General features: G+C 37.6%; 1 protein-coding gene across 1 annotated transcript in view; it reads left to right on the top strand.

Moving 5' to 3' along the window:
• USP24 (ubiquitin specific peptidase 24) overlaps positions 1 to 14317 on the top strand; it is a gene marked incomplete at both ends in the record, with an annotated part of 137394 nt that overhangs the window by 64974 nt on the left and 58103 nt on the right. Inside the window, 9 exons of the mRNA XM_080690941.1 lie at positions 931 to 1046; positions 1740 to 1806; positions 1928 to 2038; positions 2474 to 2572; positions 2666 to 2839; positions 5549 to 5634; positions 5791 to 5884; positions 8066 to 8221; positions 12169 to 12266. Of these exons, the coding sequence (XP_080547067.1) occupies positions 931 to 1046; positions 1740 to 1806; positions 1928 to 2038; positions 2474 to 2572; positions 2666 to 2839; positions 5549 to 5634; positions 5791 to 5884; positions 8066 to 8221; positions 12169 to 12266 (1001 nt within the window). The remainder of the gene's footprint in view (positions 1 to 930; positions 1047 to 1739; positions 1807 to 1927; positions 2039 to 2473; positions 2573 to 2665; positions 2840 to 5548; positions 5635 to 5790; positions 5885 to 8065; positions 8222 to 12168; positions 12267 to 14317) is intronic.

Below are 14317 nucleotides of genomic sequence, written 5' to 3'. Positions count from 1 at the left end.
CAGGTTCTAAGCCAGCCTCAGCCACTTAGGCTCTCAGCAACTTAGTGAGTGAGACCCTGTTTCCAAATTAAGTATAAAATAGGTCTGGGAGTATAGCCCGGAGGTAGAAAAGCCCCTGGGTTCCACCCCCCAGTGCCACAAAAAAAAAGAAAAAAAAATCTTTCCTTTTTTTCTCCACCATACTTCCCCATTAGGGTATAGGAACTTTGTTCAGAATATAGATCTACTGAACATTCCACATTTCTAAAAGTCTTTTTTTTTTCTGTCCAGGAATTTTATGTAATCACCTTATTTCTCTATCCTTCTTTCTCCATGCTTCATTAGTCTATATGGTAAATGCTACTAAAAACCAAAGTAGGACAGTAATAGGTGGTCTTGGTTATCTTTGTCCATTAGAAATCTGCTGTTCAATATAATATATATTTCCAGTATCCTATTTCCAACATGATGGTTAAAGCCTTAAACATTCACTTTTAGTTGAAATTTGTATTAAACTTTGTATCTATAAAAAGTATTCCAAATGCATAAAATGCTGCTGGCCAAATGTCAATAAGCTAATCTTTCTAATGATGAATATATGCTATCATTTATGTAATATTTCCTGAATTGTTATTTCCAACCTAATAAGTAATCATAAAAAAAAAACTTGAAAGTATTCAAGTACCCCTATATAAGGTACCATATAAATTTTAACATATATAGAACAATAGTTCTCAACTGGGTCTTATTTTCTCTTTCAGAGGTCATCTAGTAATATCTGGAGACCTCGTTGACTGTCAAAACTAGAAGGGGTCTTCTACTTACCTACCTGATAAATACCTTACAATGCCCAAGACAATCTTCTGCAATAACAAAAAAATTTAAGCTACCCCCAGATGTCAAGAGTCCAGGTTAAGCCCTAATATAGAATGATTATTTCGTATTTTATAGGCAGCCAGCTCAGCACTTGGTGGCCCCACTCTGACACATGCTGTAACCAGAGCAACAAAGATGCTTACAGCAACTGCCATGCCAACTGTAGCGACGTCAGTTCAGTCTCCATATAGGCAAGTGATTACAGAAGTGAAAACAAATGTTTTTACTGGTCATAAATGTTGTTCATTTTATGGTATACTTAATGGTTTGCCTTTGTCTTCTAATTTTCAGGCAGTTCAGAACTTTGTCAGAGTCCATGTGTTTCTAGAATTTTGTGACATATTTTAGTTGTCAAATTATGAGAAACTCTATGACTGTTCATTCTTGATGGGTTCTCTGTTTATGGAAAAACTGCTTTTTAAAAGGAAAAGGGAGGCCAGGCGTGGTGACACACGCTTGTAATCCCAGCATTCAAGAGGCTGAAACTGGAGGATCATGGTTCGCAGACAGCCTCAGCTACTTAGGCCCTTTGCAACTCAGTGAAACCCGGTTTCAAAATAAAGAATAAAATATAGGGTTGGGGGTATAGCTCAGAGGTAGAATGCCTCTGGGTTTAATCCTCAGTACCACAAAATGGGGGAGGGGAGAAGAAAAAGAAAATAAAGGGAAATAAAACATAGGTAGGGACTGCCATCTTCTCTCTTATCCCATCTAAGCACTGCAACTGTAAGCCTTCTCAGTAGGTGAAGGGAAAGCTTAATCTTTGTAGATTTTATTCTTTTGCTAGTGAGTGCTGCAATTGTTTGGGTGAATCAGATGAGAACTGAGCTCAAATCAGCAGTTCTTTTCAAATGTCTTAAGACTTTTTTTTTTTTTTGTCATAGATCCACTAAACTTGTAATAATTGAGAGATTGCTGCTACTTGCAGAACGTTATGTGATCACTATCGAGGTAGGCCTCTCCTAAAATTAACTTCATTATATTGCCATACTGTATGTGTTAGGTGTGTATTTTTGACATGTTTAATAATTGCACAGTGCATCTGACTTGTTTGACTTCTATCTTATTTAAGGATTTTTACTCTGTTCCACGAACTATTCTACCTCATGGTGCCTCATTTCATGGACATCTCTTAACTCTTAATGTTACCTGTGAGTCTACCAAAGATACCTTCACAGTAGAGGTAAGTTTATAGTAAGCTTTGCAGCCATTTCATGCTGTTTTTCCTGAGGATAGTGTTAATGGAGATAACTGCATCAGGTATTTTACATAAAGGTAGACAGGGAAGGTCTCTCTGAGGTGGTGACATTTGAGCAAATACTTGAATAAAGTGATGAATAAATATTTGCTTGAAAGACTTCCTAGGCAAAGGAGTCGGGTAAAAGGTACGCAAGGTGGCTGGTGCAAGGGGAGCCCAGTGGGGTAGTGTAAGAGGGGTTGCTATTTTATTCCATGCTTAGTGGGTGGGAACATTTAATGTCACCAGAAGAGAAGCTTTGCAAGGCTTCTGCTGTGTTCCCAGTTTCTAGAAAGGGTCCGGTACATAGTAGATGGTCCCTACCTGATATTTAGAGGAGTAAATGAACTTTTTCACACAGTGCTGAATTTTATTTTACAGGCCCACAGTAATGAAACCATAGGGAGTGTCCGGTGGAAGATTGCCAAGCAGCTGTGCTGTCCTGTGGATAATATACAGATATTTACAAATGATAGTCTGGTGGGTTTAAATAGTACTTTCTGGCACTTTAGCCTGATGTGAATATTTTCCTCTTTCTTTCCCTTTCAATAACTACAAAACCACTTTTTACAGCTGACAGTGAATAAAGATCAAAAGCTTCTCCACCAGCTGGGCTTCTCTGATGAACAAGTGCTTACAGTAAAGACCTCTGGCAGCGGGACGCCCTCTGGGAGCTCAGCAGATTCCTCAACCAGCTCCAGCAGCACCAGCAGTGGGGTTTTTAGTTCATCGTATGCCATGGAGCAGGTAGAGTGATTTCAACTTAGAAATCAAACTTAGGAGTTTAGCAGCCAGGATCTTTTTGTCTTCAGCTTATGCAGTTTTGGATGATTATGTTCTTTTCTCTCAGATAAGTTGACTCTTCAGAACTATGTAACTGAGAACTTCTAGGATTCCATTGGGAGAAGTGTTTGACTTACTAGATTTCTGAGTAATAGAACCTTCTGAAGCACCAAGTCATTCTGCCTGGCCCCTCACTGTTCTGTCAAACATCTCTTCATTGATCCATTCACTTTTTTTCTCCCTACTGGGTCATTTCAAACTCTTCATCTCAATTCCACCTTCAGTTCGTCTCCCTTTCCTAAATAAGCAAAGCTCCTCGAAGAGTTGTCTACATTTGTTTTCAGTTTTCCATTTGCCATCTGCTCTGGCCCCTCTTGAAAAGAATCAGGCTTTTCTCTAGTTAATGTGTCTACTTCCCTTCTCAACCCTCATCTTCTAAATGTTTCAGTGGGGTTGATGCATGTGGCATTTGCTCTTGAAATACTCTGTTCACTTGATTTTCAGGACTTGCTTGACTCCTGCTCCTCTGGTATTTTTTTGTTTCTTTTGCTTATTTCTCTTCCTCTCCCATCTCTATACAAAGGTGTTTGGGGGATCATGCTTGGACCTTTCTATATTCATTTTCTTAGTAGTCTTCATCCAGTCCCAAAGGATGTACATTGCTAACTCCCTAATTTTTATCTTTAGCGTTAGTAGATAGATATGTGGACCCATCTATCCATGTATGGCTCTATTGTGGATTCATGAGTTGATCTATCCTGGATCCTTGGGTGGATCTATTCATCCATTCACATGTATATGTGGATGTGTTAGTAGATGGATACATGTATCTCAGTATCTCCTCTTAAATTCCATCAGGTACCCCAAGCCAAATATATCCAAAACTGTATTCCTTACCTCTCCTTTGTTATCACCTTACCCTCACCCCAGATCTCTTCCCAATCTTTCTCTAAGATAATGGCATCTTCATTTTTCTAGTTGCTCAGGCCAAAGTTCTTAGATCCCTTCTTTCTCTCACACCCATATCCATTAGCAAATTCTCTACCTTTAAAATACATCCAGAATCCAGCTACTTTTTCCTTCCTCTATTGCTCTCTACCTTTAAAATACATCCAGAAATTCTCTACCTTTAAAATACATCCAGAATCCAGCTACTTTTTCCTTCCATAAGGCAACCATCATGCCTGACCTGAGTGTTTCAGGAGTTCCCTCTGTAATATCAGCTTCTCCCTTTATTTGTCTCTTCTCTACAGGGCCCCCACGATCCCTATGCTCTTAACAAGTCAGCTTACTCCATGGCTCCCGTGTCACTCATTGAAAGCCAGTCTTTATGGAGACCTTGGTGCCTACTTGGTATGCCCCTTTGAGTGTCTCTGAAGCCCTCACCCACTACCATCCCCTCACACACGAGCTGCGCTGTCTCCCTGTTTATGCCCTGACACATCAGGGCCTGTGCGCTGCCTCCTCCAGGGCTGGCTCCTTCATTCCAGTGTACTCGGGTATTCACTTGCACCAGTTTTACTCTCATTAAGCCTTCTTTGATAATTCTGTCTGAATTTTCAACCACATTCCTACTCCTACAGTCTTCTCATTTCCCATCACCACTGTTTTTTCTTTAACATACTATAAATTCCTCTTATCTGTCTTTCTTATAAAATGTAAGCTCAACAAGAGGAGATGTTTGTTTTGTTCACTGCCACATCCCCAGCTGCTGAAACAGTGCCTAGAACAGGATAGGTCCTCAGTCAGCACTGGAATGATTTCATGAGTTCATAGATCCTTTATATATCTTACATCTTTTCTGCATCAGAACTGATCTTGGCTCCAAGGGTACAAAGTTGAGTAATACTGCTCTTTAGGCTTTTAAGTCAAGAGAGCAAGCTCATGTGAAGTAAACATATTTAAAGGACACATAGGAATTTTATTGTTATGTTTATTGTATATGTATATTCCTTTAATGTCAAAATAAGGTCTTTGTGTGACTGTATCTAATTTCTAGCATACTTTTGCAATAAATATCACTGAAATCAGATTTAGTATTTTTTAAAGTAACTATACTTATGTAATAATAATTAAGGAAAGAAATCTCAGTGGTACATAGCATCTTCAAGTTTAACATTTTTAAACTGCCTCATATTCTAAATATATTTCTGATGCTGCTTAGTTTCTTATTCCTTACCACCAGAAGTAGTTCTCTAATCACATCTGAATCACATTGCAGTTACATCCACTTTGTTTTGAATGATCTTTAGGCAAAACAATAACTTATTTTCTCAACTTAATTACATATATGTATGTGTTGGTATGAATGTATATGCATATATATGTACACCAATTTTACCTCACTGGCTCCAGCAGAGCTGTGATTAGCTTTTAGTGGTTCCTGCTGCCAATTTCTTGTATTTCTTACAATCATGCCCCTTGTCCTATCTCTCTTCTAAACTTCCTGCCTTTTGCACCTCAGTTCCTTTACCAGCAGGGGTTGGAAGGGGGGTACCAAGTGGTATATGAAAGGTAGTAGTCCCTTAATGTTTTTCAGTGCTGATGAGCACTATGTTTCTTAGACTTTGTAATACCAGTCTTTCAGAACTAATATTTTTATTGTTTCTACATTTGCTGGAAGGAGAAAATTCTTTGGTAAATATATAGTTACAGTTTGCTTTTTCTCCTCAGGAGAAATCTCTCCCTGGTGTGGTGATGGCTCTCGTGTGTAATGTATTTGACATGCTGTACCAGCTTGCCAATCTAGAAGAACCAAGGTATGTATTAATATTTTTGAGGCGTGAGAGAAAGTATCTAAGGTTAATGAGCCTAGTAACTTTTCAGTTGAAGTATATTTTACTTTACATCTCATACAAGTGGCTTTATTATTGAAACTGGCCTATGTGAAAGAAATTTGTATTAAAAATTTTCAGGATAACTCTACGAGTACGAAAGCTTCTGCTCTTGATACCCACTGATCCAGCTATTCAGGAAGCCTTGGACCAACTTGATTCTTTAGGCAGAAAGGTATGTATATCTGTGATAGTTATTTAACTAGCATGTGAATTTTATATCAGGATTCAATGAAGACACAACCCCAAATCATAGGCAGGCCATAGGATACCATCTTTCCCCTAATATTTTTTTTTAAATACCTTTGCCATAAATGGAAATCAGAACTTAATGTTAACTTTTAAAGCACTGACAGAATTATAAAGAGATCACATTTTAGAGTTGGAAGCACCTTTAATATATTGTGATTTCCCCTTCATGGTTATAGAAACAGAAGCCCAAAGACATGGCGTTAACCTGTCTGGGGTCAAACTCTGGTTTTGACTCATTTGAAATATTTTTCTTCTGTCATGTGGGTCTCAGTGTTGCCTGTCTACGTTGTTCATATAAATGGATTATCATTTGCCGGGTGTGGTGGTGCACATGTGTAATCCCAGCATTCGGTAGACGGAGACCAGAGGATTGCGGTTCATGGACAGCCTCGGCTTCTTAGTGAGACCCTGTTTCAAAAAAATATAAAGACTAAGCCGGGCATAGTGTTGCACACTTGTAATCCTAGCACTTGGGAGGCTGAGACAGGAGGAACGCACAGGTTCAAAGCCAGCCTCAGCTACTTAGTGGGGCTCTCAGCAACTTAGTGAGACTCTGTTTCCAAATAAAGTATATAAAAAAAAAAATAGGTCTGAGAGTATAGCCTGGAGGTAGAAAAGTCCCTGGGTTCCACCCTAAGTACCACACACAAAAAATAAAAATATATAAAGACTAAAATGTAGGACTGGGGGTGTAGCTCAGAGATATAATCCCTGGAGTTCCATCCCCAGTACTGGGGGAAAAAAAAATCATTTAATTTTCTTCACAAGTGATGTTTAAAGTTCATTTTGTTTAATTTTTTAGAGTATTCTTCCTAACCAGTTGATAATATGGAGATGGAAGTTGCTTTATCATATTGCTTAGTTATGTTTTCAGAATAGATTCATTTAAGCCAAAGTTGTTAGTAGTTTTGTATTTTATGTTTTAGTGGTTGAAACTTAGACCAACTCAGTCATGTTATCTATGGCTTAAGTGTTAATTTGAGAGAGAAGACAACTAATGTAATTATAAGATATAACACTAGTACTTAAAAAGAACTTTTTAAGGCTGCTACTTTAGCATTCTCATAATTTCATTCCTTATCAATATTTATTATTTAGGATACTAGGGAGCAACACAGTGGTATTCTATCTCAGCTACTCCCCCAGCCTTTTTTATTTTGAAATATTGTCTTTAAGTTGCTGGGGCTGACCTCTACCATGCAATTCTGTCTCAGTCTCCCAAGTACTGGGACTACACACATTTGCTATTACACCCAGTTCATTATCAATTAAAAAAATAAAATTTTAAGCATGGAAACAAAATGATCTCACTAATATTTCTTAGGATGCATTTTGGAAAGCATTCACCTAATATATGTGTATCACTGAACATTGGAACTTGTATGGGAAAATCTGTTCTTTTAGTAATTATAGAGTGATGTGGTTTTATAAAGCTTTTTACTTTAAAAATTCATTAGTGTGACTTATATCAATGAGAAAACATTAGAATATGTACTGAGATGTTTCTCTTTATTTCGTGCTTTCCCCCCCAAAAAATACTTTTATTTGTGCATTGTAACCTCACATCATTATATAGTTCAGATTAATACGGACATATATGTGCACAGCCTTGCTGAGCTCTCCTCACTCCCTCCTCTTCATACATGATACAGAGATTGGCATTAGCAATTTTACATATACATAATTCAGTGGTAATATTTACCTCATTGATTCTCCCCTTCAGTGCCACCCTCTTGTAGACCTCCTCCATCATCCACTGAGATTTCTCCATTATCCAAAATCCTTGTATCCTGATTATTCTTTAGCTTCCCCATATGAGAGAAAACAGGACTTTAGTTTCTGTGACTGGCTAATCTCACTTAGCATAATGTTCTCCATGAGGTCCATCCATTTTCCTGCAAGTGACATAATTTTGTTCTTTATTGCTGAGTAGAATTCCATTGTGTATATATCCCATAAATTTGTAATCTCTTTATTTGTTGTTGTATATCTAAGTTGGTTTTATGATTTGGTTATTGTGAATTATATTGCTATAAATATGGGTATGTATGCATCTCTAATTTATGCTTTTAAGATGTGTTTTTCTGTTTTCTTTTAAACTTAGAAGACATTGCTATCTGAATCAAGTTCTCAGTCTTCAAAATCTCCGTCTCTTTCTTCAAAGCAGCAGCATCAGCCAAGTGCCAGTTCAATCTTAGAAAGTTTGTTTCGCTCCTTTGCTCCTGGAATGTCCACCTTCAGAGTGCTTTACAACTTGGAAGTAAGAAACCTCATTTCTTTTCAATTCATTTGACAGATCCATTTTGGTTTCCAGATTCAGGCTTTCAGTTGCTAGAAACAAGTCCAAAAGTTTCTTTTATTATGATCTGTTAGAAAGTTAGTTTTAAGGAAAAAACATAAAACTTTCTTGCTTTTAATTTTTTTTCTAATTTATACCTATATTATTGTTACCCTAGCAAAATAACATCTAAACAAATGATAAGAATGTCTTTTGTTAAACATACATCATTACCTTTCTCTGGAAACTTGGCAAGACTATATAAAATGAATAATATGTCCTGATATTTTTAAAAATCTATTATAATTTGTTGACATTAAACAAGGTTTATGGGAGTTTTATTAGGAACCACATGAACATTATTATTTCAAGGTTAAAAAAACTGTTGAAGAATTAGAGCAAATGATTATTTTTATTCCTGTTTTCATCCATTCAGGATGCTATAACAGATTCCATAAACTGAATGACTTAAACACCAGACATTTATAGGTCTCAGCTCTAGAGGCTGGGGAATCTAAGACTATGACATCATCAGATCAAGTGTCTGATGAGGGTACACTTCCTGCTTCAGCTGCATTCTCCTGTGTTCCCACTTGACAGAAAGGGAGTGAGAGCTCTCTCTAGGTCTCATCCTATTTATGAAGGTTTTACTCTTGTGACCTAGTCCCTTCCAAAAGGCCCCAACCCCACTACTGTCATATTCAGAGCTAGAATTTCAAAATACGAAGTTTGAGGGGACATAATCATTCAGTCCATTGCAGTTATCCAGCTCCCCAAAAGTAGTTTTAAATTAATAGATTTAATTCTGTAAGCATTTACTAATCATTTACTATATACATGTCATTGTGGTAGTTAAGGAATCAGAATTAAAAAACAAAGTAATTGCTCCCAGATATATGGGAAGCTGGATTCACTGAGTCTGGAAAGCAAAGCACAAAAATTGTGGGAAATGGATCAGACTCATGCCACTTTAGGTCTCTAGAAAATAAAGCCTTGAATGACTTTACTTTGTCCTAGGGACTTATATCCAAGTAGTTACTTATTAAATAATCTGCATCAATGCCTAGCCAGCCTTAAATAGTATATCTTGAGTCTTGGGTAGATATCACCGATTTTAATAGATTTTGGGTCACAACAGTGGTCATAATTGATAATAGGATTTCTATGTTTTTCCAAGTTTTATTTCTGATTTGAAGTATACAGCTATATTTATTTTTTCTATTCCACTTATTGTTTATGTTTAAGGTATGATTACCTTTCTTACTTTAATTATTTTTGTGAAAAAAAAGTATTATTCAAAAGGGAAGAAATACTTAAATATTTTAAAAATAAAGCATGTCTTTTTTAATGTGTAAATTTAAAAATATGTACAATGTATCTTTTTTTGTGTGTGGTATTGGGGTAGAACCCAGAGGCTTTTCTGCCTCCAGGCTATACTCCCAGTTCTATTTTTATACTTTATTTAGAAACAGGGTCTCACTAAGTTGCTGAGAGCTTCACTAAGTAGCTGAAATTGGCTTCAAACCTATCTCAGCCTCCCAAGCACTGGTATTATAAGCGTGTGCCACCACGCCTGGCTTGTACAATATTTCAAAACAAAAAGTTGCCTTACAGTTTTGGGCCAATTAAAACTTATAAAATTTTCATCTGAGCTGGGAGTGGTGGCATAAACCTGTAATTCCCAGTACTTGGGAGGCTAAAACAGGAAGATCACAGAATCAAAGACAGCTGCAGCAACTCAATGAGATTTGCAAGCAACCTAATAAGACCCTGTTTCAAAACTAAAAAGCTTTTAAAAAGGGCTCAGAGGCTCAGTACCCTTGAGTTCAATCACCAGTACCACCAAAAAAAAAAAAAAAAAACTTTTTTTTTTTTTTTTTTTGCATCTTGTAGTTGTTGCTAGAATTATCATTTGTCTAAATAATGTTAAGGTATAATTCTAGGTACATTTGAGAGCACCTAAAAAAACGAGAGTGGGATATAACTTGTCATCAGCCACCTAGATTGCAGCATATTAGAACCAAAAATAGCTCCAGTATAATTTTAAAACTGCCAAGAAACTGAATCTCTTCAATAGATGTTTTTTGCTTTAGATGCACAAAATGTTTGCAAAACCTAAGTCTCCTCAAAGCGCTTGTTTTTGTAATACCCACAGGTTAATTTTCTTGAGTTTGGCTTAACTTATGTTTGCCCATCAGAAACTTAAAAGTGGATTTTCCAAATGCTCATTCCTTTGAAGAAACCTGTAATTTTTATTAAACCATTGCATTCTAAGCCTGGGATGAGTGTGTATGGGTAAACTGTGTCAGTACAGGAAGGTAGGGAGGACTGGAAGAGCACAGAGCCCCTTCTCACATGCAGTGCACCATCTGCGGCTGAGGATCCCACTTCCCTAGGAGAAACCTAAGAAGAAAACATCTCTTAACAAAAACCCCACATTAAATTTGGATCTCATAATGACCATAGGGTCATAGATGCAGATTTTTTAGAGTGAAAAAGTGATCTTTAACTGCACCTAGTATAGAAGTGAGGTAATAAGAAATTCACTTTTTATGACTTGGACTTTTAAATCATAACCACTAAATCAGCTGTATATTCTGAGTACTTTGTGCTGGTGCTGGCACTAAGCAACTTAAACTCATGTCTTCTTTAATCCAAGCAATCCTCTGGTAAGTGTGGTTTCATTCTATTAGAAGTGGATTATAGGAAAGCTACAGATCAAGCTCATAAAACCAAAAGTAACTTGGAAAGACAATTTACTTCTGCACAAGTGTGTGTAACCAACATAGAGTCCAGTTAGCAAGCACACTGAGCAGGCAGTCTGCTCGGCTTTTATCCCTAACACCATCCTGCCCCTCACCCTGAATTAGGGAGGGGTTGGGTTGACAACCGACAACTCTTTGCTGTTGGCTACTTTCCAAGACAGACAGTAACTCTGAATCAATGTTTAATATTCAAGAGCTAAAGTGGATGACCAAAACTAAGATGGTTGACTTCTGGAAGATTCACAATGAACTAAAGATCAATTATCAGCTAAGATGGATGACCAAACTATAAGATGGTAAACTTCTGGAAGATTCCTAGTCAACTAAAGGTCAATTATGAGCTAAGATAGATGACCAAACTAAGATGGTAGACTTCTGGAAAATTTTGGGGAGTGGAGTATACATATACATGTATCATTAAAACAGTGAATGCTCATGTTAGGAGTACATTTCTATGTAGTTTGCTACTTCTGCAGAAAAGATGGTTTTTACTTCTTATAATACTCCTTTAGTTGGCAAAAAAAACTGAGGCAGAAGGGGGAAATTACATGTGTACTATCTCAGCTAGTAAAACTAAAATGTTGATTAAATTTAGTCTTATACTATGGTATGATTATTTTTATGAAATTCTTTTCTACCATTCTACAACAAGCTTTTATTAGGTAGGTAGTTGGAGAAGGGACCTATATTTTATATTGAGACACATCTGAATTTGAATTTTAATCATGTGACCTAAGGTAGGAGATCACTTATGGTCACAAGCCCTTCACCTATAATGTACGCCAAGTATGTTTCAGATATTCAGTGAATAGGAACCAAAGTCCTTCGTTAGCTCATCAATATTTCTACTATTTTGGTGCTTACATACTTTCTAAAGAACAAATCTAGCATATCATCTAAAGTTATCTGTACCTTGAAATCCTGAGATTTTTCATTTTCACAAAAAGTGTTCTGCTAGAACAGAAAGGTTTTTCTTCCTATTAAATAGAATATGGAAAATGTGACCATCTTAATTGTAAAACATCAGCCTCCATATACTTCTGGGAGGAGAACTAGGGAGTGGCATTTAAAGAGATTTCAGCTTGAGTCATCTAAATGTTTTACTTAGCAAAGAAGTCATTTCTGCAGAAAATGTTGAGATGATTAACTATGCTTATTTCCTAGGTTCTGAGCTTCAAACTCATGCCAACAGCAGATGATGACATGGCAAGAAGCTGTGCAAAATCCTTCTGTGAGAACTTCCTCAAAGCAGGAGGTTTGAGGTATGTGAGTTAAAGAAAGCAAGTATAGTTGCATTTGTTCATTTTTCCTGCAAAGCCTTGCTTATTCTACAAAGCACTATGGGAAGCATTGTGAGACTTTTAAAAATAATGAATGATGTTTCAGTCCTTTAGAATATCTTAATTCATTTTATGACTTTTGATTATTTGAAAAACTTACAGGGGTGAGGGAAAAGAATAGAATAGAGATGAGTAGGCCAACTCTATTTGTATTTCTTTTTTTTTTTTTATTCTCCCATCAGTTTAAAATAAAATGATTCGATTCTCAGATAAATTGATTTTGTGCAAGGCATTAACAACAGGGATGCAAAGGTAAACTAGACATCTTTCCTGCCCTTGAGAGTCTCATAGTTTAGCAAAAAGTAACAACTTACTGGTCATCTAATAAGTATTAAAATATAAGTTGGGCCGAAGCTGAGAAAAGGATCTCAAGTTCAAGGCTGGCCTCACTCAAATTTAGTGAAGCTCCCTGTAACTTAGTGAGACTCTATTTCAAAATAAAAAATAAAAGAGGGCTAGGGGTACTATGGGCCGGGCGTGGTGGCACACACTTGTAATACCAGCATTCGGGAGTTGGAGACAGGAGGATTGTGGTTCACGGACAGCCTCAGCTGCTTAGGGAGGCCCTTTGCAACTTAGACTCTGTTTCAAAATAAAGAATAAAAAATAGGGAAGGGGGGTGTAGCTTGGAGGTCGAATGCCCCTGGGTTCCATCCTCAGACCCGCAAAATATAATAATAATAAGTCTGTGGGTATGGGTTGGAGGTAAAATACCCAGTACAGATAAATACATATTTATGTACGTACAATGCTGGGGAAAGGAGGCCAAAAATGTAGTGGTAAGTTTGCTGGGATAATAAGATTAGGAAGTAGCCGGGTGTGGTGTTGAGCGCTTGTAATGCCAGTATTTGGGAGGCTAAGACGGGAGGATCATGGTTGGCAGACAGCCTCAGCTACTTATTGAGGTTCTCTGCAACTTAGTGAGACCCTGTTTCAAAATAAAGAATAAAAAATAGGCCTGGGGATGTAGCTCATAGGTAGAATGCCCCTGGGTTCCATCCCCAGTACCGCAAAAAAAAAAAAAGAAAAAGAAAAAGAAAAAAAAGAAGGTTAGGAAGTGTTTCACAGAGATTGACCTTTGAGCTAGGCATTAAAAACAAATAGAAAGCTCTTTAGTAGATGAGGGGAAAGGGTACTCTCAGCCAGATGGAGAGCAGGATGAAAGAATGCTTGCAGATGGGCTCCTGTTTCAGGAGCTGTGGGGAGATAGAATGAAGATAGAAAGACTGGAAGAAAGTTCCTCTGGAAGAGGAGACGAGCCAGAAACTCAAGCCAAGGATGGTCTTAGGAATTCCTCTGTGGCGGTCTGGTGGGAAAGACAAGCTGGGCAAGAACCTCAAGGAGAGAACAGGGAGAGGAAACAGGGAAATGAAAGCTAAAAAAATTCCCAAGCCAAGTGGAAGGTCTCAGGCACAGTGTAGTCTTTCAGACATATTCTTAGTAAAAATGTATTTCAAATTACCCAGCCATCTCCAGGTCTAGGATAATGAAAGTATTATACTTTTGGCTTATTTGTGTATGGTGGCTAATTCACATAGCAGGCATCATTTTGAGCCCAGGGAACAAAGCAGTGATTAAATTAGACAAAGTCTATGCCCCCATGAAGCTTGTTGTCTAGAGGAGTTACAAACAACAAACAAAGAAAGTTTTATGTTGATGGTGATACGTTCTGTAGAAAGAAATAGAAGGAAGCTGGGATGCAGATGGTTGTGATTGTTGATAAGGAGATTAGGAAAAAATTCATCGGTGGGTGACATTTTATTAAGACCTGAGGAAGATGAGGGGCAAGGCCTAGAACTACCTAGGGGAGAGCTGTCCAGAGGAGTAGCCAGCGCCTGCCCCTGCGTGGAGATCTACCTGTGTGGGCCTGCATGATTGGGGCCGAGTGAGGGAGACGGGGAGCTGGGACATAAGGTTACGCAGATTCTGGAGGTTGGGGTATGTACCCTCCTGCAAGCTGCTGTGCAGACTCT

The sequence above is a fragment of the Muscardinus avellanarius genome (assembly GCF_963383645.1).
Source record: "Muscardinus avellanarius genome assembly, chromosome: 3".
NCBI lineage: Eukaryota > Metazoa > Chordata > Mammalia > Rodentia > Gliridae > Muscardinus > Muscardinus avellanarius.
The sequence above is the reverse complement of the archived record's forward strand: the minus strand, read 5'-3'. Positions and strand labels throughout refer to the sequence as shown.